The following is a 21,489-nucleotide window of genomic DNA, read 5'->3' as shown; positions in this document are numbered from 1 at the left end:
TTTTTGTACACAAATATGTTGATTTCCAGATCCGAGGATCCAATCTGGGTGTTCTTCCTAATTTATATTGCCAAAATAGGGAAGGTGATAATGGGTAATAATATGTCAACTTCCTGTTGATTTTTTAATTAGGAGGAAGATCCGAACTGGATCCACAGATTCTAATTTTGAAATGGTATCAATCAAATCAACATTTCTATTGGCTATTTCTTAAAAACAAAATCAACATTTCTTTACTTATTTAGGTCTAATGCCTTATAAATCTCCAGATTGATTGGGTTAAAAAGTTGAAGCGCTATAGTCTCTACATTAATCATTGAGTGTTGGTTCAGCAACAGGAGTCTGCGTGTCTCTCTAGCTCTTTAGTAAATGGAAAATACATTTTCAGGTGGGTTGTAAATTTCATCCAATCAGAATGAATTTATGATTTAAGCTTACATTTTATAGTGTTGCAGTTAAAATGTTTGAACACTTTCACGTTTATCCTGTATCCTGAATGAGTCTCCTCCTGATTGGATAAAATGTCTATCCTAACCCTACTAAAGAGCTGGAGAATGATTACTATAAGAATATAAAGCTATTTAACACTTGCGTTAACAAAGAAATATCACCTAAAAAAATGCTTTTGGGACTTGTAATGTTACATATTGTCAGACTCTGCTTTGTTTACATTCATGTATGTGGTTAAAGAGTGTCTTTGAGATCTGTTTGACTGCACAGTCAATAATGAGTGTTTTTAATCAGTAGAGCAACTACTGAAGACACCTCACCAATATCTGGAGTTGCTGTACATCATGGCAAGGTACAATCCAAACCAAACTACAAAAGTGTCATTTTGCTCTAACACTTCTAGTTCAAAGTAACTACCCAGCAATCTTAAATCTTGTCGGTAGCTGATGCAAACAATTGAGGTGGACTGTAGAATACAGTTGGGGTCAAGAGAGAGGGTGCAAAGCAGGGTGCTGGAAGGGAGAAGCTGTCATGTCTCTCTGTCTGCACGTGAACCCTCCTTTCTGCAGCGCTCAACATCATTGTTCCCCCCCTTGTCTCCCCCTGGTCTCTGGTTCCGCCTGGTTCGTCACCACGACTACCTTCTTCTGCCGCCTCAAAAATGACGACGATAATGACGGTTTTCCCTGGTTTTCCCTGCTTCTCCCCTCTCACCTCGACGACCAAACCAATCTTGTCATCAGCAGGACTACTTTGACATAGTAAAGAACCCCATAGACCTGTCCACCATCAAACGCAAGCTGGACACAGGCCAGTACCAGGAGCCCTGGCAGTACGTGGAGGATGTCTGGTTGATGTTCAACAACGCCTGGCTGTATAACCGCAAGACGTCCCGCGTCTACAAGTACTGCTCCAAGCTGGCAGAGGTGTTCGAGGCTGAGATTGACCCGGTCATGCAAGGCCTGGGGTACTGCTGCGGGCGGAAGGTGAGATGGGAGTGTGTGATGTGCAGCGTTGTGTGTTTGTGCTAGGGCATTCACCGAATATTTGAATATCAAAGTCACTATTCGACGTTGTTCACCGAAGTCGAATATTCGCTTATTTTTATTGTTTTCTCTTTCAAAAATATATAGTTTATAAAGCGTGGCTAGATACCGGTAGGAAGTCATAAGAATGAGTTGTCAATGCCCCTGGTGGATGAATTTGTTAATGCTCTATACCAGGGGTTCTCAAACCTTTTTAGGCTGTGACCCCCAAAATAAACATATATGAACTGGGGACAAACACCCTGACAAACACTTGAAATTGTTGGTATTACATTTAATGTGACTCGGTTCTGCAGATAAATATTGTGAAAATAGCAGATCTACATGCTCACAACGCCTCGCGTTGCGAGGCGTTGTGAGCATGTAGATCGGCTATTTTCACAATGTTCGCCTCTTGCTTACTTAATATTTGACAGTTTGGCCAGTCCTGTCGAATATTCGACTGTTCGAATGCTTTGAGGTCGAATCATTTGAATACTAAAAATCACTATTCATGAATGCCCTGGTTTGTGCATGATATGGATGTATTCGGGAAGAGCGGGTGTTGTGTATTTAACGATTGTTTTTCTAATGTCTTACTTTGTTTTTCAAAAGGGTTGAGTGTGAGCGAAAATGGAAATCGATTTTGGCATACAATTTCCCACAGATGAATGGCTGTGCAAATAACAATTTGTTTTGTTACCTCTCTTCTGTCTCCCTCCCTATTGTTATAGCTGGAGTTTTCCCCACAAACCCTATGCTGCTATGGAAAACAATTATGCACCATCCAACGAGACGCTGCTTACTTCAGCTACCAGAACAGGTAGGGGGCGTAAACACACTGAAACACAAACACACAGTTGGGGTTTAATGAAACACACAGAAACACATGCACACGGGTCATACACACGGAACAGATGAAACGCACAAACACAACACACACATGGGTCATACACACACAACAGATGAAACGCACAAACACTACACGCACATGGGTCATACACACACAACAGATGAAACGCATGCACATCAATCATACAGACAACATATGAAACTCACAGGCACACGCACATGGGCCATACACACATAATAAAGACAGAATTGTATTTTCATGTGCAGATATTTGACTGTGATAAATCCTCATAAGATGACATAGAACTTGAGTGTCTTGTGATATTGTTGCACACCGTGTGGGATATTTGCTGCAATGTAGCATATTGTTCAATCACAGACGAGTCAAAGTTTTTTTTTTAAATTTGGCTTCAAACGGTTACCCTGGCACCATTTCCATCACCACAACTCACCGTTGTTTAATTTTCCATTACGTTGGTCATTCATAAAGTGGGTTCCTGTCTTCAGATTTAGTCTTTGGTTTCTGGACCATGCTTTCTCTGGGTTAATTTCACATGCACTACGCTGAGAGGGGTTTGGGGGTTATCCGCTTCTAAGTGCAATTGTGTGCATAGTGCATACCTAGGGTTAGTCTTGTGTAGCCAGACAATCGGAGATCTCCGGCCTAATGACAAGTCTGGGGAAATCTAAATTCAATGAATAGGCTTGGATGGCTGTGCTAACAAACCTACACCCACTGCTTTGAAAACCAATCCTGATACCATCCCATATGAAGGAATATGCCCTAAAGGCCTCGCATTGTTTTTAAAATGTCCTAATTGTTCACCTCAGATTTAGCCCTTTCATTGAATTTGGATGTCTTCAGACCTATCAGCAGGTGGAGAGCTCTGATCATCTGGCTACGTCAGACTACTCTTGAACGTGTAACTAATGGAACCAAATGGACCCATAAGGGACCATTTGGTTACATGTTTTCATTCAATCTGAGTTACAAATGCACACCACTTGCAGAGTTAGGATTTTACTGTGTGAAATGGGGAGGGGGGGGGGTGTAACCAACTTGCACCACTATAAGAATAAAGGTTCCCACCTTATAAATGTACCGAAAGGATGATGGGTCTTTGTTGCACTACCACTTGTTTTATTTTTCCTCATCCACCCTTGGATGTGTGGAGCCTGGTACCCTCACGCCCACCCCTTCCTCCTCCACAGTTCCTTAGTGGTCTCTTATTAGTCCATGGGCCATACGAGTTGTCGGTATCAAAAAGGTGGCAAAGGTTACCATGCATTTTATAAAAGCTCTATATCTGTAGATTATATTTTGGTATGATAACCCTTTCTTAGACACAGCTAAATTGGTGTTATCAGCCGCTAGATTTGTTGTCCTATTAACTTTACATTACAGGGAAAAAAAGCAAAAAATGAATCTGCTTTAAAGCTATACTGTGTAAGTTCAACTAGTGGTCAGTAGCGGTATTGCTTTTTTCGGCCGTTTTTCGGCCGGAGTCGTCGCGGACCACCGCCGCGGACCACCGGAGCGGCGCCGCAAACCACCGCGACCGATAGTAATCCGTGGAGGGGTAGAACGCATGGTAGAACGTAATTTTCTGGCCAGGATTTGTGGATTAAGAGGTTAAAATCCTTCACCATGGTAAACACTGTAGCCAAGCGGAGGCGCTTCCTGGAGACCAGAGCAGATAAGCTGTGATTGGCCGGTAGTGTACCATGTGTGCATGATCGGCGATGTGATTGGGCAACGTATACACAACGTATACAGATGATGCAGATTACGTCATTTTGGCGCGAAATCCGGTCCACGGCCAGGATCATAGAAAACATATAAAGAGAAGGCTTCAGAAGCTGAAAATAACGGAGTGGGTGTTCTAAAACTTTAGCGATTTAACAGTTAGGACAATTTTAAGATTTGTTTTATAAAAAAAGTTACATGGTACAACTTTAAGTAGCATATGAGGGGTCAAACTAGAGGGTTTTCATGATACTGAATCCATTGCAAGCATCTGTTTTGCACAAAAAACATTCCTTGGGCTAAACACTGTCCCACAAGACTATGGTTTAGTGATGAAAAGTGATGAGTCATCACTTTTCACACTTTTGTGTGGGCTGTTTTAGCCCCAGGAATGTTTTCCGTGCAAAACAGATGCTTGCTATGGATTCAGCATCATGAAAACCCCCTAGTTTGACCCCTCTTATGCTACTTAAAGCAGATTAATTTTTAGCTTTTTTTCCCTGTAATGTAAAGTTAATGGGACACCAACTCTAGCGGCTGATAACACCAATTTAGCTGTGTCTAAGAAAGGGTTATCATACCAAAATATAATCTACAGATATAGAGCTTTTCAAAAATGCATGATAACCTTTGCCACCTTTTTGATACCGACAACCCGTATGGCCCATGGACTATATGTAGGGATGGGACGATAAGCGATACTATCGTTTATCGTGATAAAAAACACTCGCGATAATCGTATCGTGGAGATTTAATTTATCGTGATATCGTCCTCTGTCATGCACTGGGATCAATTCACCTTTTATTTGCCGAGCTGCATATCCGGTACTATTTAAACCCTTCATAATTGGTAAAAGGTACTTATAATATACATACTTGATACAGACTTTTTTTCACTTTCAAATGTAGTTGCCAAAAAATAGCCGATCTACAAGCTCACAAGACGTTGCAACGCTATTTTTTGGCAAATGTTCCACCCCAGGATAATGGATTTTGATTATCGCGATAATATCGTAAAACGCGATTTCTTTTGTCACAATAATCGTGATATGACATTTTTATATCGTCCCATCCCTACTCTCATGTTGCTGTAATGTTGTTGTTGACCACAGAATGTCTGACGCTAATCTTTGCTTTGCCTTGGCTCTCTGTCCTCTGTTGGTTGTTGTTCACATTCTGTCCATCCCTCCCTCCCTTTTCACCATGTCCCCCTCTCATCCCTCCATCATCCTTGTCTGACCTGTAACGATTTTTTTCACGCTTTTTAAAATATTCATTTTGCCCCCTCCCTCCCTCCCCCCATTTCCCCTTTTTCCCTTTTCTCCCCTCCCCCCCTTTTTTAACGCTTGTGATGTCTGCATTGGCCTGCTTTGGTGTGACCGATCATCCACTCCGAAATTTATACGCAAAATCAAAACACCCGCCCCACACAAAAACCCTGCATCACGATTGGCTGCCTACCGTACCTCCTGGCCTGACGACCTCCCTTGCCCTCTGGCCCTCTCCTCCTGTGTGCCCGCCCTTCCTGACTGGCGGATGCTTCTTCGTGTCCTCTCTGTGATTGGCTGTGCTGTTCGGCGAACGGTGTAGTTCACCAAAATTTGGGCTTATTGCTGACAGGTACCACTTCTGCGAGAAGTGTTTCAACGAAATCCAGGGCGAGACCGTTTCCCTGGGAGACGACCCCTCCCAGCCTCAGGCGTGAGTACCTGGATACATCTCACTCACACTCTCTCTCTCTCTCTCTCTCTCTCCCTCTCCCTCTCCCTCTCCCACTCCCACTCACTCACTCACTCACTCACTCACTCACACTCTCTCTCTCTCTCTCTCTCTCTCTCTCTCTCCCTCTCTCTCTCTCTCTCTCCATTATTTCATAAATAAAAGCCAACCAGACTCAAACTTACATAGTTATCTTGTTTATATAATGTATTCATGCATTCTTTAACTGATTTATTGTTTTCTGAACTTGGGAGATTCCTGTGGCAGTTCTTTACAAAGCCAAGCAGTGCCTTCTGATTAATAACATGTTGTGCATAGGGCTGCAACTATCGATAAATATTCTTAGCCATTATTCTATTGATCAATTATTTGATTTATTGAATAATCTTGAATTGTGTTCTTTTTGGAAAATGTTATAAGATTCTTTTAAATATATCGTCGGTGTCAGGTGAAAACCTTGTATGTCCAAAACCGTTTGTTTTGCATTTATCATTTTAAAAATGATTTAAACAGCCGATCTACAAGCACACAATGCCTCCCACCGCGAGGCGTTGTGTGCTTGTATATCTGCTGTTTTCACTACTTTTGTGCGACGGCCTTGTATGATGAAGCAGGGCTTTACTTTGCGAAAGAACAGACAAATTTGAAACTTGGAGATACGAGGTTTCCACCCGACAACGACGATATATTTCAATGAATCAACGCAAAATAATTCTAAGGAAACCCTAGTTTATACTTCATCATAAACGGTGTGATGCAAAAATTGGCAATCTGTTATTTTTTTGATTAACTATTGTACCCCTAAAGCCATGCAGTGCCTGATAAAAACATGTATGTACTATCCCTGACAACTAGACAGACAGAAATTATTTCGGGCAAATTGACCTAATCTTTCCCCCCTCACAGGTCCATCAACAAAGAACAGTTCCAGAGAAAAAAGAACGACACCCTCGACCCTGAGTTGTACGTTGGAACTTTTTATCATATTTTATATTGCCGTTGAACTGTCTAACTATAAAATAAATTGTTTACGCTTAAAGAAACGGAACATGTCATTAATATTTGATATATTATCTATGTTAAGCTATATATGATGCAAGAGTGTAGCGCATCCTGTAGTTCATTATTCACACCTGTTGCAGTCCGTCGCTGCCTTTTCCTCCCCTGTTCACTTAACTCCACCACTGAGCAGACAAGAATGAATATTGACATACAGTATGTGGATTTATTAACTCTGTGTTGCATCTGTCCTCTGCTCTGTCTCTCTGTCCAGGCTTGTGGAATGTATTGACTGTGGTCGTAAAATGCACCAGATCTGTGTCCTGCATAATGACACCATATGGCCTTCAGGGTGAGCCACCTCTCACGCAGACGCATTCTCTTTATATATTATTACGTCACTGTTGAGTATGCATGCCAGGATGGCAGTAGTCTTTCTATATAACAAACGCACACATACTCAAAGCCTGTTGTAGTTCAACTCTATGGGTACGGGCAGCAGCAGAACTCCCATCCACTCCCATGTTAAGGGAAAAAACAGGAAAGGGTTCTACAGAAGCGTCAGTGGGCCGTTGCTGATGCGCATACACAAGCGTTGAATTCAACGCATGTGGTTCAGCACTGCTGATCTATCACCCGGCAGTGATAGGCACTAACCATTGTGACGGCAGGAAATGCAGCTACTATGGGCGTTATTCTGAGCCTAACGGCGCTAGATGTGTGATCGCGCCCTCTCTGAAAAGCTGTTTGTTCCATGATTCCACTTGATTTCCTGCATAGTCTATTTGCTATCAAGAAACGGCACTTTCAATCACAAGTTACTATAGTTAAAATAACAAATTGATAAATATGTACATTAATGAAACTAACCAATGTTATTGATACATAATGTCTGACAGATAATGGATGAGATGTTACATATGGAAGTACTGAATTGTCCCCTTTCTATCCACAGCTTTTCTTGTGACAACTGCCTTAAAAAGGCCAATAAGACACGCAAGGAGAACAAATACGCGGCCAGAAGTAAGTAAAATCCAGTCCTTGTTTTGGCTTTGACAATACTAGGAACGATAGGAAAGCAAAAGCATAGTGAATAGAAACCTGCAACTCATGTCCTGAGTTGAGAATTGAACCAGGGACTTTGCTGTTCTGTGGCCAGAGAAATTGTTGTACTAACACAATTTCTCAAGTTAGTGATATGTTGTTGACTTTAAAATAAATGTTGACATATATTTGTACCCTATTTTAATATGACGTAGTCTGGTGTATTTTTTGATGATTGTGGAAATTAAAATAAATGTTTGTTCTTTCCCTAAATCAACCGCTTGTTCCATATCTTTCCCTGAAATTACCCATACTAAAAATTGTATACAGGTATAGGTTCTCCCGCGTGTTTACTAACCACAACCATGTTTTGATAAGACTCGCCCTGTGTGGACGCTGTCATCGTTACTTTAAAGTTATTAAACTGCTGTTTCAATTAAGTTATCTTGAATATGACAGTGAGTATGAAGAAGATGTTAACTCTCCCCACGCTTTGAACGTTAACGTTCGCCCCATTTTTTACAGAACCTCGATGCCAATACGGCGCTCGTTCGGTTCGTTCGTCTGATGACTGTAAGCTGATGAGGGGTCGCGCGGCCGTCTACTGTAAACACATTTTCCGCGGTGATGGTGTAAAAAATCCATTATGCGTTAGATCAACGGAGAACAATTCACTTCCTTGTTGATTTCCTCTGGCTGTAAGGCTCTGTGGCCAGTGACTGGTCTTCTTCTTCTTCAACACATAACAGGCAAATTCACATTCATTCTCGCATGACGCCGCCCTCTGCTGCCTGGCAGACCAAAGTGCACTATTGCACAATAAAAAAATAAATAAATGTCTGTCTATCTGCTATAACGTCGCAAAGGTACGCCGCTTTTTGATGGCACCAGACCCAATAAATAAATAAATAATCTGGCAGTAGGAGAGTTAAGAGGTTCATTTGTCACACGGATGAAAAAGTGTATTGCACACCATCCTATCCACAAGTTTCCGCGGGAGTTTACTGGAGACTATCAGGACCAAACTTCCGGGTTTAACAGCAGACATACATGCTCACGTCGCGTCGCAGATGCAACCCGTTGTGAGCTTGTAAATCGGCGGCGGAACCTCGGTGCAGACGTTTGCGCAATGCACTATGGGGCGTAGGAAACTCGTGGATAGCCTTCAGGATAGAAGACCATCCAGATGATTGATAGCCCGTAATTTATCTGTCTGAATGTGATATTACTGGTTAAATGGGCTCTTAATAACATAGCCTATTTGAACTTTGCAAGATTACCTACCCATTAGCCTACAATAATACACCCAAAGATAACACAAACAAAAATACTTCATATGGATGAAGATGAAGGGAAAGAGGCCCGTACGTTTCCAAAGGCGGGTCTTGGCTAAACACTGTTGCGGTTAGTAAACACACGGTTCTCCCAATGTAGTTCTTCATGCAATAAAAAAAGCACCATTTTGTTGTTGCATCACTCCTACTTATTACTGCCTAAGTTCATAGAAATGCTTAAAACAAGGTATTTTCTTCCCTAGATACGTATTTGATCAGTGGTCCGCTCCTTTTTTATCTCGTAATCTCTACCCTGAAAATAGCCTATCTACAAGCTCACAATTCAACGCATTCTGATATATAAGAGCGTGTGCTAGATTGTGCATTTTGCAGAATGTTTGCGTACTGAAATGCCCAGAATAGGGATGCTAGAGTTCTTGTGGTTAAGCACTGACTCCATGTCTCTCTCCCTCACCTTAAGGGGTCTATTTGTACACTCTCAAAGTTAAATGAACATGAGGATTTTATTGTGCACCTCTCATAACACTTAGGTGTAAAGAGTTTAGAGCCGAGGCCGAAGTCGCTTCACTGACCCCATTTAAAAGCAGGGCAGCCCCAACTTATTGATTGACAAAGACGGGGAATACCATTGCTATACTTTAAAAGACTGACAAAATGCCTCAGGCAGGCAGCCTCCAGAGTGTTCTCCAGCAGTTTCGGTTGAGCCAATGCCAAGTTTTGTATGCCAGTGGTGCAAACATATGAAAGCAATCCCAGATTAAGAAACCCAAGACGACTCCATTATCACAAATCCATATTGGTGAACTTGTTGACGACCTCGCTTTCCCCAACCTCATAATTCACTGAGCTTTATTTCAACCATTATGGTCTTATCCTTCTAACCAGCATTCTTTTTTTCCTGTTGTCTTTTCATCTGTCTTTTCTCTCTTTCTGTCTCTGTTCTCCGTCCTCCTTTTTCTTTCCTATTTTCCTGTTTTTCTCCCTTCTTTCTCTGCCCATCTGTCCTGTTTTTTCCTCCTCCTTCACAGGGCTCCCCCATACAAAGTTGGGGGTCTTCTTGGAGACGCGAGTTAACGACTACCTCAAGCGGCAGGCCCACCCTGAGGCGGGGGAGGTCACCATCCGCGTGGTCCACGTCTCTGACAAGGTGGTGGAGGTCAAGCCAGGCATGAAATCCAGGTACATGGGTTTTTTACAAATGTTATACATTAAAAATTCCATAAATATGAAAACATTATAATTAAGAAGTAGTGAAAATAGCCGATCTACGGAGGCGTTGTGTGGTTGTTGATCTGCTATTGTCACTAGTTTGGGTCCCGGGCAAACGTCTCATCTTTCTTTTTGGGTCTCGACCTGAAAAGTTTGGGAACCACTGAGATAGTAATTGGCGAGTTAATCTTCGCTGGTTGTTAAATTGGGAGGGTTTTTTGTGGAAGCATGGGTGTAGTACCAGTGAAACGATTCACAGGAAGCACCTGGTCACGCTAGGATGTGAATAATATGTCCTTTATATTTATGGCCATTCATGGCTTGAGTAAATATGGGATTTTGCTGCCAGAGATGTTAGTAGGGATGCATCAGTGAAGCCCACCAGAGCTAAAGAACTGATAACCTTACCTAAATTCCTTCCCACTCACTTAACTTACCTAGTGTTCTTTCTTTTGTATATGTTATCCTATTGCACTCTGTCATATACACAGACATTATCCACAACTTGAGGCAGAATCAGAAATGTGTTTTCTGATTAAATGTTGACCATCTCATTCTGTTATTTCTTTACGAAGCTAATCAGATTATGGGGTTTAGAGTAACAAACCGTGTACCAGAACAATTCAGCATCTTGAAATCACAGACATGTAGAGTTATCAAACCAATATTTTAGATTTGAAACTAAGTTGTTATGGGTGATTTGATTAGGACCCTACTTGACATTTGGAATGCACCAGAACCACCCTCTGGAGAGAAAACAGTTCTCCGTGTGCAGAGAGAGTGCACAGTTAAAGCTGAAGGCTCAGTGAATAACAATCACTCAATACAGAAAACATTTTTTTTTTCTTTTTTTTTTGAGAATGTACCCAAAATAGGCATTTCAATTTGAAAGTAGTTAATGAACATGTTTCCTTAGACCTGATCCCTGTCTTGTCCCCCAGGTTTGTGGACAGTGGAGAAATGTCGGAGTCATTTCCATACAGGACAAAAGCCCTGTTTGCATTTGAGGACATCGATGGAGCCGATGTATGCTTCTTTGGCATGCATGTGCAAGAGTACGGTTCTGACTGCCCTCCACCCAATCAGAGAAGATGTTACATCTCTTACCTGGACAGCGTGCACTTCTTTCAGCCTCGCCACCTCCGTACAGGCGTCTACCATGAGATCCTCATAGGCTACCTGGAATATGTCAGGAGAATAGGGTATGAGAAAACTGTTAACACAAGCTTAAAATGCGAATACATCTGTTTTGAAAACATAAAACCAGATTTTTAGCTCCTGTGTGTATCAGTTACTTTACCATTGGAGCTGCTTTAGGCAGCCAAAGAAAGCAATTTTCAGTTACTTTCAATAACTTGAGCAAGCAAGAAGAATAAATGGATTTCGATTTCTTAGTTAATGTGAATTAACGTCGCTATTCCTTTTCGCAGGTTTACAACGGGCCACATCTGGGCGTGTCCACCCAGTGAGGGGGACGACTACATCTTCCACTGTCACCCAGTAGACCAGAAGATTCCCAAGCCAAAACGGCTGCAGGAGTGGTACAAGAAAATGTTGGACAAGGCCGTGGCAGAGCGCATTGTCCACGACTACAAGGTGAGAGGAGTCTCAACAGGGTTATACGATGCAAATTATTTTACAACTTGTTGCTGACAAGGCTCCCATTTCTTTTAAAATTACATATTACACACAGCAGGATTTCCATTATAATTATTTTATGTTATTACTGTACTTGCATCATGAACAAATATATAATACTTATGTGTTATAATGAGTCATTGTTAATGTGTTGTGGCTTTGATTTCGAAGCAGTTGAAATACAACCGAATCCATCACCCTTGACTGTCTTCTCATGTCCATCAATCATGCATTGTAGACCGCTCTATGCATCTGTAAACTCACCCACCCCCTCGTTGTTGTTCAGGACATCTTTAAGCAAGCGACAGAGGATCGTCTGACAAGTGCCAGTGAGCTGCCGTACTTTGAGGGAGATTTCTGGCCCAACGTACTGGAGGAGAGCATCAAGGAGTTGGAGCAGGAGGAAGAGGAGAGGAAGAGAGAGGAGAACAGCACCTCCTGCGAGAGCATAGATGTGAGTTGTAGTGAATAATGATGTAAAATGCAATGACCGAAGGGGGTGTGTGCATACATATGTACCGTATGTGCTTGCACACATACTGTATTGTGTTTACACACATGTTCAGATGTTACACTCACAGACTTTTGAGGAGTTTTTTTTAACCCATTTAGGCCTAGAATTATTGACTGCTTTAACCAGTGAAAAATAGCAGATATACAAGCTCACAGCGCGGCACCGAGTGCCGCGCTGCGAGCTTGTAGATCTGCTATTTTTGAAAAAGTCGTGAAAATGTGTGCAAATCTTTGAATATACTGTATTTTCAAAGCGAACGTTTGTAACTCAAATTTTGCTTCTGGGTGGTCCCTGGAACTATATATTTTGAAATGGGGGTCTGTGGCCAAATAAATATCATTTCGGGGGTCCTTCACATGAAAAAGTTTGAGAACCACTGACATAAGCCCATTTTCCACTGGCCCAACTCCACACCACCCACTTGTGCCAGGTTTTCCACTACAAGGACCTGGGTAGAGTGGTGTGAAAGTGGTACTAAACAGGGTACTAAAAAGTATCCACTCTAGAGTAGGTCTGAGCTAGGCCAAACAGGGCCAAACACTTCATAATGACTGATCACTCACTGACTTTTCATTTAGACCACCAGGATATAGTTGTAATACATTGATAATAGATTCTATTGTGTTATAACCACTATTATAATCTATTATAGTGTATTTTAATTATCATAGTAATACATTAATACTTTATAATGTATTATAATCACAGTTATAATCCATTACAGTTCATTATAATTAGGATAGTTGTAATACAAATTTATATTGTATTATAATCACAGTTAAAAGGGTCAATTTGTTTCTTACCGATGGGGGTACTTTTTTGTAATGGAAAATGTAGATATTTGTATGTGGTGCTGTGTGGTGTGGTGTAGTGTGGTGTGGTGTGGTGTGGTGTGGTGTGGTGCTAAAACTGCAGTCGAAAAGGGGCTATAGTAGTCTCTCAAGAACAGACTAACTGAGCTCCAGTTAAGTGAAAAGGACCTTTTCTTTGACGATGGCTGGCCAGATTGCTGACACAGAAACATGGGTTTTTAAAAAAAACCTTGGAAGGATTCAAAAGACACTTATAGAATCGGGTCAAAATTCAAATTTTCACGGTTTTTCAAAAATAGCAGATCTACAAGCCCGCGCTGTGAGCTTGTATATCTGCTATTTTTCAATAGTTAAAGCATAAAATAATGAAACACAAAATGTGTACCCGTTCTAAATGGGTTAAACGGGCCTGTTTGTTTTACTTTACAGCCATTTATGAGTTGTGGCAGCATCACTTCCAGGCAGATTCCATTTAGCAGCACAACACCAATGTGTTCTAATAACGCCAACGATCTGGAAACGTTAAACACAATGTTAACCTTCTCCTACAGGCTACTAAAGGAGACAGCAAGAATGCCAAAAAGAAGAACAATAAAAAGACGAGCAAGAACAAGAGCAGTCTAAGCCGAACCAACAAGAAGAAACCAGGGATGCCTAACGTTTCCAACGACCTTTCCCAGAAACTCTACGCCACCATGGAGAAACACAAAGAGGTATTTGATTCTGGCAGGAGACAAACCCCTGTAAACCTAGAAATGTCTTCTTATTTATTGGTTTATTTTTCCTAATTTCACCCCTATGCTCACCTCCTTATTGAATTACACTGAATAAACTTCAGTCATTCTCTTACATACAGATGTGACCAATGTAGAGCTCCCAGACTTATTATGTGGTAATTATTATTACCACCCTGTATTTCTGGATTATAGGGGCAACATGGGCTCCTCAGTAGCAGCAAACAAGGCAGTTTAGGTGTGCATAGTTCAGCCATAAGTCTCAACGCCTAATTTGAGACTAGCTTTCAAATTAAATAAATCTAATCCTTATTAATTGTTCAGAAGTTACTGTATATACAACATGTGTTATTTTGCTAATCAATAATCTACCTTTCTCTTTGATCACCACATTGCACCTTATGTCAGTATATTCGAAGACTTCTCTTTTGGCATTTTTATGCTTTGTCAGATTTCGGAAATGATGAAAGAAATTATAGTATATTCCCCATTTAGACCTGAGGCTGATCTCAACATCTAAAGTGACACAGATGCTGTCCTGGATTGAAAAGTTTAATAACGTGTAGGTTTAACAGATCTAAATGGGCTAGGAACAACAAACTGCCAGAGTTTAATCATAGGCTAAAATAAACACATTTGTAAAATCTTCACCTGGAGCTTTTCCTTAAAATCCCAACATTTTACCTGTATTTGGTGAATAAAACATGTTATATTTGTATTCTCTTGCATCCACCACCAGGTTTTCTTTGTCATCCGTCTCATCGCTGCCCCCACGGCCAACTCGCTGCCCCCCATCTCCGACCCAGACGGACTGATGGCCTGTGACCTGATGGATGGCCGTGACGCCTTCCTGACGCTGGCCCGCGACAAGCACCTGGAGTTCAGTTCCCTGAGGCGGTCCAAGTGGAGCTCCATGTGCATGCTGGTGGAGCTGCACAATCAGAGCCAGGACCGCTTCGTTTACACCTGCAATGAGTGCAAACATCATGTGGAGACCCGCTACCACTGCACCGTCTGTGAGGTGAGAAGGAGGGAAGGGGGAAAGGCTTGTCTTTTGCAGTGGAGTCTGAAGAAGAAAGGGTGTCAAAGCTTTTGCTTTAAGAATTCACATGTGCTGTTCTGATTGCTTTGGGGAGAGTCCAGTCAGTATCGCTCCCCCAATTAAATCTCAGAGAACTCAGAGTTTGATGTTATGCTAATATACACCTTATATAGAGTTACTCTATCGAGAATGGTCATCACATTTTGTGCACTTGGACAGTTGTTCAAAATGTTGTATTCGAGTGGGATTTCGGTTACTCTTGACAGTTCATTATGAGTCTGGTGACTTGATGGAAACAGCTCGTGAATTTAAAAGATAATAACAGCATGGCAAAACCAATTCTAAGATTTCTCTAGATGGGTCAGTAGGCAGAGTTCGTTGATCATCTGGCTCTACTAGACGTTTCATAATCAAGATTCTTGAATCTTGAGTCATTATACAGCTCTGCATCTATAGACATGGGCTTGCACAAACCTATCAATTGTTTGTGGCTAAATGATATAGAAATGTCATTATCTCAGCTCAGATTCATAGTTTCCTTTACATTTTAAGAGTTGGTACACTAAACAGATTTTCTTATTGAAGAACAAAACAGACAAAAAACGGAAAGTATGTCAAAGAAAAACTATATTGCGTTTTCTTTATTTGATGTTAAATAAAACATGTCCCCCCTCTTTTCTCCACTCAACAGGACTATGACTTGTGCATCACCTGCTACAACACTAAGGGCCATGAGCACAAGATGGACAAACTTGGTCTCGGTTTAGATGACGAGAGCAACAACGCAAATGCTGCCGCCACCCAGAGTCCTGGAGACTCTCGCCGCCTCAGCATCCAGCGCTGCATCCAGTCGCTGGTCCACGCCTGCCAGTGCCGCAACGCCAACTGCTCCCTGCCATCTTGCCAGAAGATGAAACGCGTAGTCCAGCACACAAAGGGCTGCAAGCGCAAAACCAATGGCGGCTGTCCCATCTGCAAGCAGCTCATCGCCCTGTGTTGCTACCACGCCAAGCACTGTCAGGAGAATAAGTGTCCCGTCCCGTTCTGCCTGAATATCAAGCACAAGCTACGACAACAGCAGCTACAGCATCGTCTCCAGCAGGCACAGATGCTGCGGAGGAGGATGGCCAGCATGCAGAGGGTGGGGCAGCCGGCTGGAGGTCCACCGGGGGGACCCACTGGAGGTCTTCCATCTCCGGGGAACAACGGCACTACAGCACCCAGTACCCCCACATCTTGTGGCACCCAACCCGCGACCCCTCAGACCCCCACTCCGGCCATGACTCCAGGTCCCCAGCAAGGCGTGGGACCTGGGCCTTCAGCCCAGCAGCAACAGCAACCAGGTGGGATGCCAGCTCAGCACCACCTCCACCAGTTCCAACAGATGCCAGGTGGCACAGGTGGGGGAGGGGGCATGATGAGCTCCCCCCAGCATCAGCAGCAGATGCACCCTCAGGTCCAGCAACAGCAAGGTGGAGGCGGTGGCACCCCCCAACAAATGCAACAGCATCCCAACAACCTGCCTCCCTATGCCAACAGACCACCTGGCTCCTCCCCAATTCACCAGTCACAGGGCAAACCAAGTCTGGGTCCTGCAACGCCACCACAACAGCAGCCTGGTGGCAATATCATGGGTGGAGGTGGTGGAGGTCAGCAGCTTCCCAACCAGGGCCAGCCCCCGCCTCCACAACATCCACAACAACAGCCACCATCCGGCCCTCCTCCAGCAGCTGTGGAGATTGCCATGAAGATCCAGCAGGTAGCCGATGCTCAGAGGAAGATGGCTCTGCAGAGGCAAGCGGCCCAGCAAGCTGCAGGCATGATGCCTGCTCACCCCCACCACCAACAGGGTCAAGGCCAACAGATGGGCATGGGACATCCGGGGCCGGTAGGAATGGTCGGGGCGCAGGGCATGCCTCCTCAGGCCCAAGCTGCTGCAGCTGCGGCTGCTGCAAGAGCCCACATGGAGCAGCAACAACAGCAGCAGCAACAACAAGGAGCACCGCCAGGGATGATGGTGGGACCTGGGGGGGCACCTCAGCAGGGTAACCTTCCCCAGGTTCAGCTCCCTCCTCAGGTCCAACTCCAACAGCAGAGAATGGGTGCTCCGCTCCAAAATCCACAACAGCAGCAGCAGTGGGCAGCCCAACAAGGAATGGCATCACAACAGAGACAGACAATGTTGAACCAGATGCACCCAGGCATGGTGGCAGCTCAGCAACAGCAGCAACAAATGCAACAGCAGCAGCAGCAACAGCAGCAGCAGCAGCAGCAACAACAACAGCAACAGCAGCAACAGCAGCAGCAGCAACAAGCTCAAAGCCATGCAGCCCTGATGAACATGGTACAACAACAGCAGCAACAGCAAGGTGCTGGTGGTGGGATACCAGGTGGAGTTCCAGGCGGAGCCATCCCTGGTGCTCCCGGTGTCCCAGGAGCCGGTGTTCCCGGCGGAGGGAACCTCCCGCAGGCCGCCCTCCAGGAGCTGCTACGGACCCTCCGTTCGCCGAGTTCACCACTCCAGCAGCAGCAAGTCCTCAACATCCTGCGTTCCAACCCTCAACTCATGGCTGCCTTCATCAAACAGAGAGCCTCCAAATACAAGGGGGCACAAGGGCCTCCCGGTGGGCCAGGTATTCCGCCAGGAGGCCCCGGCCCAGTCGGCGTTCCCGTTGGTAATATGATGACAGGCGGGGGTCCACAGGTGAACATGAATGCTGCTGCTGGTGGACAACCGGGGATGCATATGGGAGGTCAAGGGGGTGTGAATGTCAACATGGCCTCTATGGCTCAGCTACAGCAAGTCCAGCAGCAGCAGCAGTTACAACAGCAGCAACAGCAGCAGCAGCAGCAACAGCAGAGGCCAATGCTGGGTGGGCTACAACAACAGCAAGTGGCAGCTCTCCAGCAACAGCAGCAACAGGGAGCAGGAAGAGGAATGATTGGCCAAGGGCCTCAGATGGCCAATCTCAACAATCCCCAATTAAGAGAGCTGTTCATGAGACGGCATCAACAACAACTGCAACAACAGCAGCAACAGCAGCAACAACAACAACAGCAGCAGCAGCAGCAGCAGCAGCAAATGGGTGTAGGCGTTAACCATGGGCAGTTCCAGCAGCCACAGCCACCACAGGGCCAGAGCTACATGGGCCAGCCTGGCATGCAGCCGCCCCAGGCAGGACAAGGCCCTCCAGGAGGTCCCCCTCCTGGGCCACAGCCTGGTGGTCCCCCAGGGCAGCAGGGACAAGGCTACCCAGGGACAGTGGCTCAACAGCAGGCTGCAGCTCTTCAGCAGAGGCTTCAGCACCAGCACCACCTCCAGATGCAGCAGCAGAATGCCATGGCTGGCCTGCAAGGGGGTGATGGAGGTCCAGGTGGAGGGGGTCCTCAGCAGCAGCCTCAGGGCCCTCAGCACCCACAAGGTGGCCCCCAGCCTCCATCCTCGCAGGCCCTGCTTCAGCAGGCGCTTCACCAGAGACTGCTTCAGCAGCAGCAGCAGCACCTAGGTACTGGGGGGTCACCTGCCCAGCACAGCAACCCCATGAGTCCCCAGCAGCAACAGTCGATGGCTCAGTCCCCACACCCACATCTCCAGGGCCAGACAATGAACGCGTCTCTAGCTAACCAGGTGCGATCCCCACAACAACCCTCGCCGAGGCCCCAGTCCCAGCCGCCACACTCCAGCCCATCCCCACGCATGCAGCCCCAGCCCTCCCCACATCACATCTCCCCTCAGACCCAGACAGGCTCCCCACACCCGGGCCACATGAACCAGCATCACCCTGGCATGGTGGTTCCTCCACAGCAACAACAACAGCAGCAACAAACGGCCCAACAGCAGCAACAGAACTCTATGGAACAGTTTGGTTCCGATCAGAACGCCATGTTGTCGCAGCTCAGTGGGATGGCCAGTCTTCACGGGCCAGGGGGCAATGGTCAAGACCCGTTGGGCCAGAACATGAATCACAATACCTTAGACATAATGTAGGAAACCTACGTAATGTGTCAAGTCGAGCCGAGACGCTCTGTGATCCTTCGCAGAAACTGCACTCACCCAGGACAGTGTTATTGTTATTACTACTTAGCCTTTCTTTTTATACTATTGTTAAATGTTATTTAAAATGTTTTCAATAAAGATACATTGAACTGAACTTCCTATGGGAGATGCAACAATAAATCAACAAGTCGATAAATGAATTAGAATAAATGAATTGTAAGTTATTGCTGTTAATATATTTTTTTGCCAATTGTGTACAAAGAGGGGGATGGTTTCTCTATGCTCCCCCACCCCTTAGAGAATACAAGACAGGAGATATTTTTGGGGGGGTTGGGGGAAACGGGAGTATTTGCCTTTTTTTAAGAAATGTTTTTAAGATTTTAAAAGTGGTGAAGAATTAAAGAGGAAACAATTTAATGCAAAGGACTTTTTAATTGTTTTTGTTTTCCATCATTCAGTCTGTCTTATTAGTTTCACAGAGTGATGTGGATTATTATTATTATTAATGTTATAAATCCAAACATGATGCATATCTTACTTTTTAAATGTTTGGGTTTGCTTTATTTATTTTTGTTTCCAAGATTTCTTTTCTCTTCCCCTTTTTTGGGGTTGGTATCTACCCTGAGACTGCTACAATTCATATAGAAATATATTTTTGTTATTGACTGTTGAATTTGGGAGTGGGTTAGTGGATATTTCATTTCACTTTTGTCTTTGTCTGGGTTTGTCCAGGTAGGAAGTAAATAAATGTCAGTGTTTCCTGCAGTTATTGAGGGTCTACTGCGATTCTCAGCTGGCTAACGGACATGTTGAACACCCTAGCCAGCTGCTGTGTTGGACAACGATCATGCTGGAAGGGACTTCCCTCAAGAAACGGCCCTCCCTTGAATGTGTGTGCACTCCTTCCTTAAGAGACACTTACTAAGTAACAGGGTTGGGGGTGCATTCCTGTGTGCCTGTAACATTTCGCGTACATGGGGTGGGATGTGAAAAACCACGGGGGGCATCCACCAGTGTTTCTTTTTTTTCTTTTCTTTTTTTTTTGCTTTAGTTTTTTTCTGAGAAGATGGGAGGAAATTGATCCAAATAGACTGTGTTGCACAGAACTGAGCAGGAAAAGGAGGGATGTGACTCTCGTTTTCCTCTCTCTGCCTCATCCCTGTTGCTGCTTCCCCCTGGACTAAAACCCCGGCCCCTTCACAGAGCAGAGATCCAAATGCACTGGTCCCCTCCCACTCCACCCCATCTCCTCCTGCCGTCATCCCCACCCTCCCACCTTCCTGCAGGGAGAATCCTCTCTGTCTCCACCCTCCCAATGTATCTTTCTTCTAAGGTCCTTTGGGAGTTTAATTTAATATTTTTTACTGTACAAAGAAAACACAAACTGTGGACTCAAATACTGTTTTTTTTTATAATAAAATGGAAAATTAAAATAGTGCTGGGTGCTGTTGTCCATGCACTGTTGCATGTTATTGATAGTTTATATTTTAGCTTTTCTGATGAGTCACTTTTAATTAGAATCACTTTTCAAGCTTGACTGACATCACCAACATGCCACTGGTCTTCCACAATAGGAAGTTATTTGACATAATTGTTTTCTATTTGATTGACAATGGTGTTCTACAGCTCAAGTCTTTTGCTTGCTCCTTAAACTAAAATCTTCCATGCGTAAGAACCATACAACCTCATCAAGATATAACCCTTGAAGCCAAACATACCAGCAAGATTGGTATAATCTTAATATTCAGGGTTGTGCAGTCCCCTGTCAGATTTTTCACTTCCATCTTATATATACATTCCTCCTATTGCTGCATCCCACTTCCAAGCCCATTCACGCCCCCTTTACATCGACTTCAACTCATAGGTAGTCGTCTAGGACGTAAGGAATACCGCCCCTAACGCTATCATTCGCCCCCCGTCGCCATGGTGACTGCCCTCCATTGGCTCATTCCCAGCTATGGGACCGGCGGATCCTATTTCAACCGAGGGGGGCGTAGCCACACACACGCACGCACGCACGCACGCACACACACACACACACACACACACACACACACACACACACAGCCCCTAGAGAGCGCAGCCCCTCCGAGAGTGCAGAAGCGCGCGTGGAGAGAGAGAGAGAGAGAGAAAGAGAGAGAGAGGCACGTGCCCCTCACAGGCACAGTCAGTGAGGGGAGGATGGGGGGGTGGAGAGTAGAGAGAGTAGAGAGAGAGAGCAAGCTGAGCGGACAGTGTATCGAATTACAACAGAGGGAGGTGTGTCGTGTTTTCCACCGAACCAAGCCAGTTACACAACATTTGGTTACCCGTCGAATTATGTTCCACCTCTGCCTGGATCCTGCTATGCATTCACAGAGCTTTTCCTGTTAACAACGTGGCGAGGGGGGATAGACAGGAGCGCCGCTTGCG

The 21,489-nt window shown here is 44.5% G+C and overlaps 1 protein-coding gene across 7 annotated transcripts in view; it reads left to right on the top strand.

Annotated features, from left to right (window-relative positions):
• The window catches only part of ep300b (EP300 lysine acetyltransferase b), a 48,811-nt gene extending 28,351 nt beyond the window's left edge, over positions 1-20,460 (top strand). For 2 of the 7 annotated variants that reach the window (XM_080722911.1, XM_080722909.1), the window contains exons 18-30: positions 1,197-1,436; positions 2,210-2,298; positions 5,695-5,775; positions 6,700-6,756; positions 7,067-7,144; positions 7,748-7,815; positions 10,160-10,310; positions 11,282-11,542; positions 11,771-11,936; positions 12,265-12,432; positions 13,856-14,017; positions 14,778-15,059; positions 15,772-20,460. In XM_080722911.1, coding sequence (XP_080579037.1) covers positions 1,197-1,436; positions 2,210-2,298; positions 5,695-5,775; positions 6,700-6,756; positions 7,067-7,144; positions 7,748-7,815; positions 10,160-10,310; positions 11,282-11,542; positions 11,771-11,936; positions 12,265-12,432; positions 13,856-14,017; positions 14,778-15,059; positions 15,772-19,068 — 5,100 coding nt within the window. In that variant the 3' untranslated portion in view covers positions 19,069-20,460. Of the gene's footprint in view, positions 1-1,193; positions 1,437-2,209; positions 2,299-5,664; positions 5,776-6,699; positions 6,757-7,066; positions 7,145-7,747; positions 7,816-10,159; positions 10,311-11,281; positions 11,543-11,770; positions 11,937-12,264; positions 12,433-13,855; positions 14,018-14,777; positions 15,060-15,771 lie in introns of all 7 variants that reach the window. The other 5 variants (XM_080722910.1, XM_080722908.1, XM_080722907.1 and 2 more) reach the window with 3 other exon arrangements.
• The last annotated feature ends 1,029 nt before the right edge of the window (positions 20,461-21,489 follow it).

This window comes from Nannobrachium achirus (genome assembly GCF_963921795.1).
Source record: "Nannobrachium achirus genome assembly, chromosome: 4".
NCBI classification, from domain to species: Eukaryota; Metazoa; Chordata; class Actinopteri; order Myctophiformes; family Myctophidae; genus Nannobrachium; species Nannobrachium achirus.
The sequence above is the reverse complement of the archived record's forward strand: the minus strand, read 5'-3'. Positions and strand labels throughout refer to the sequence as shown.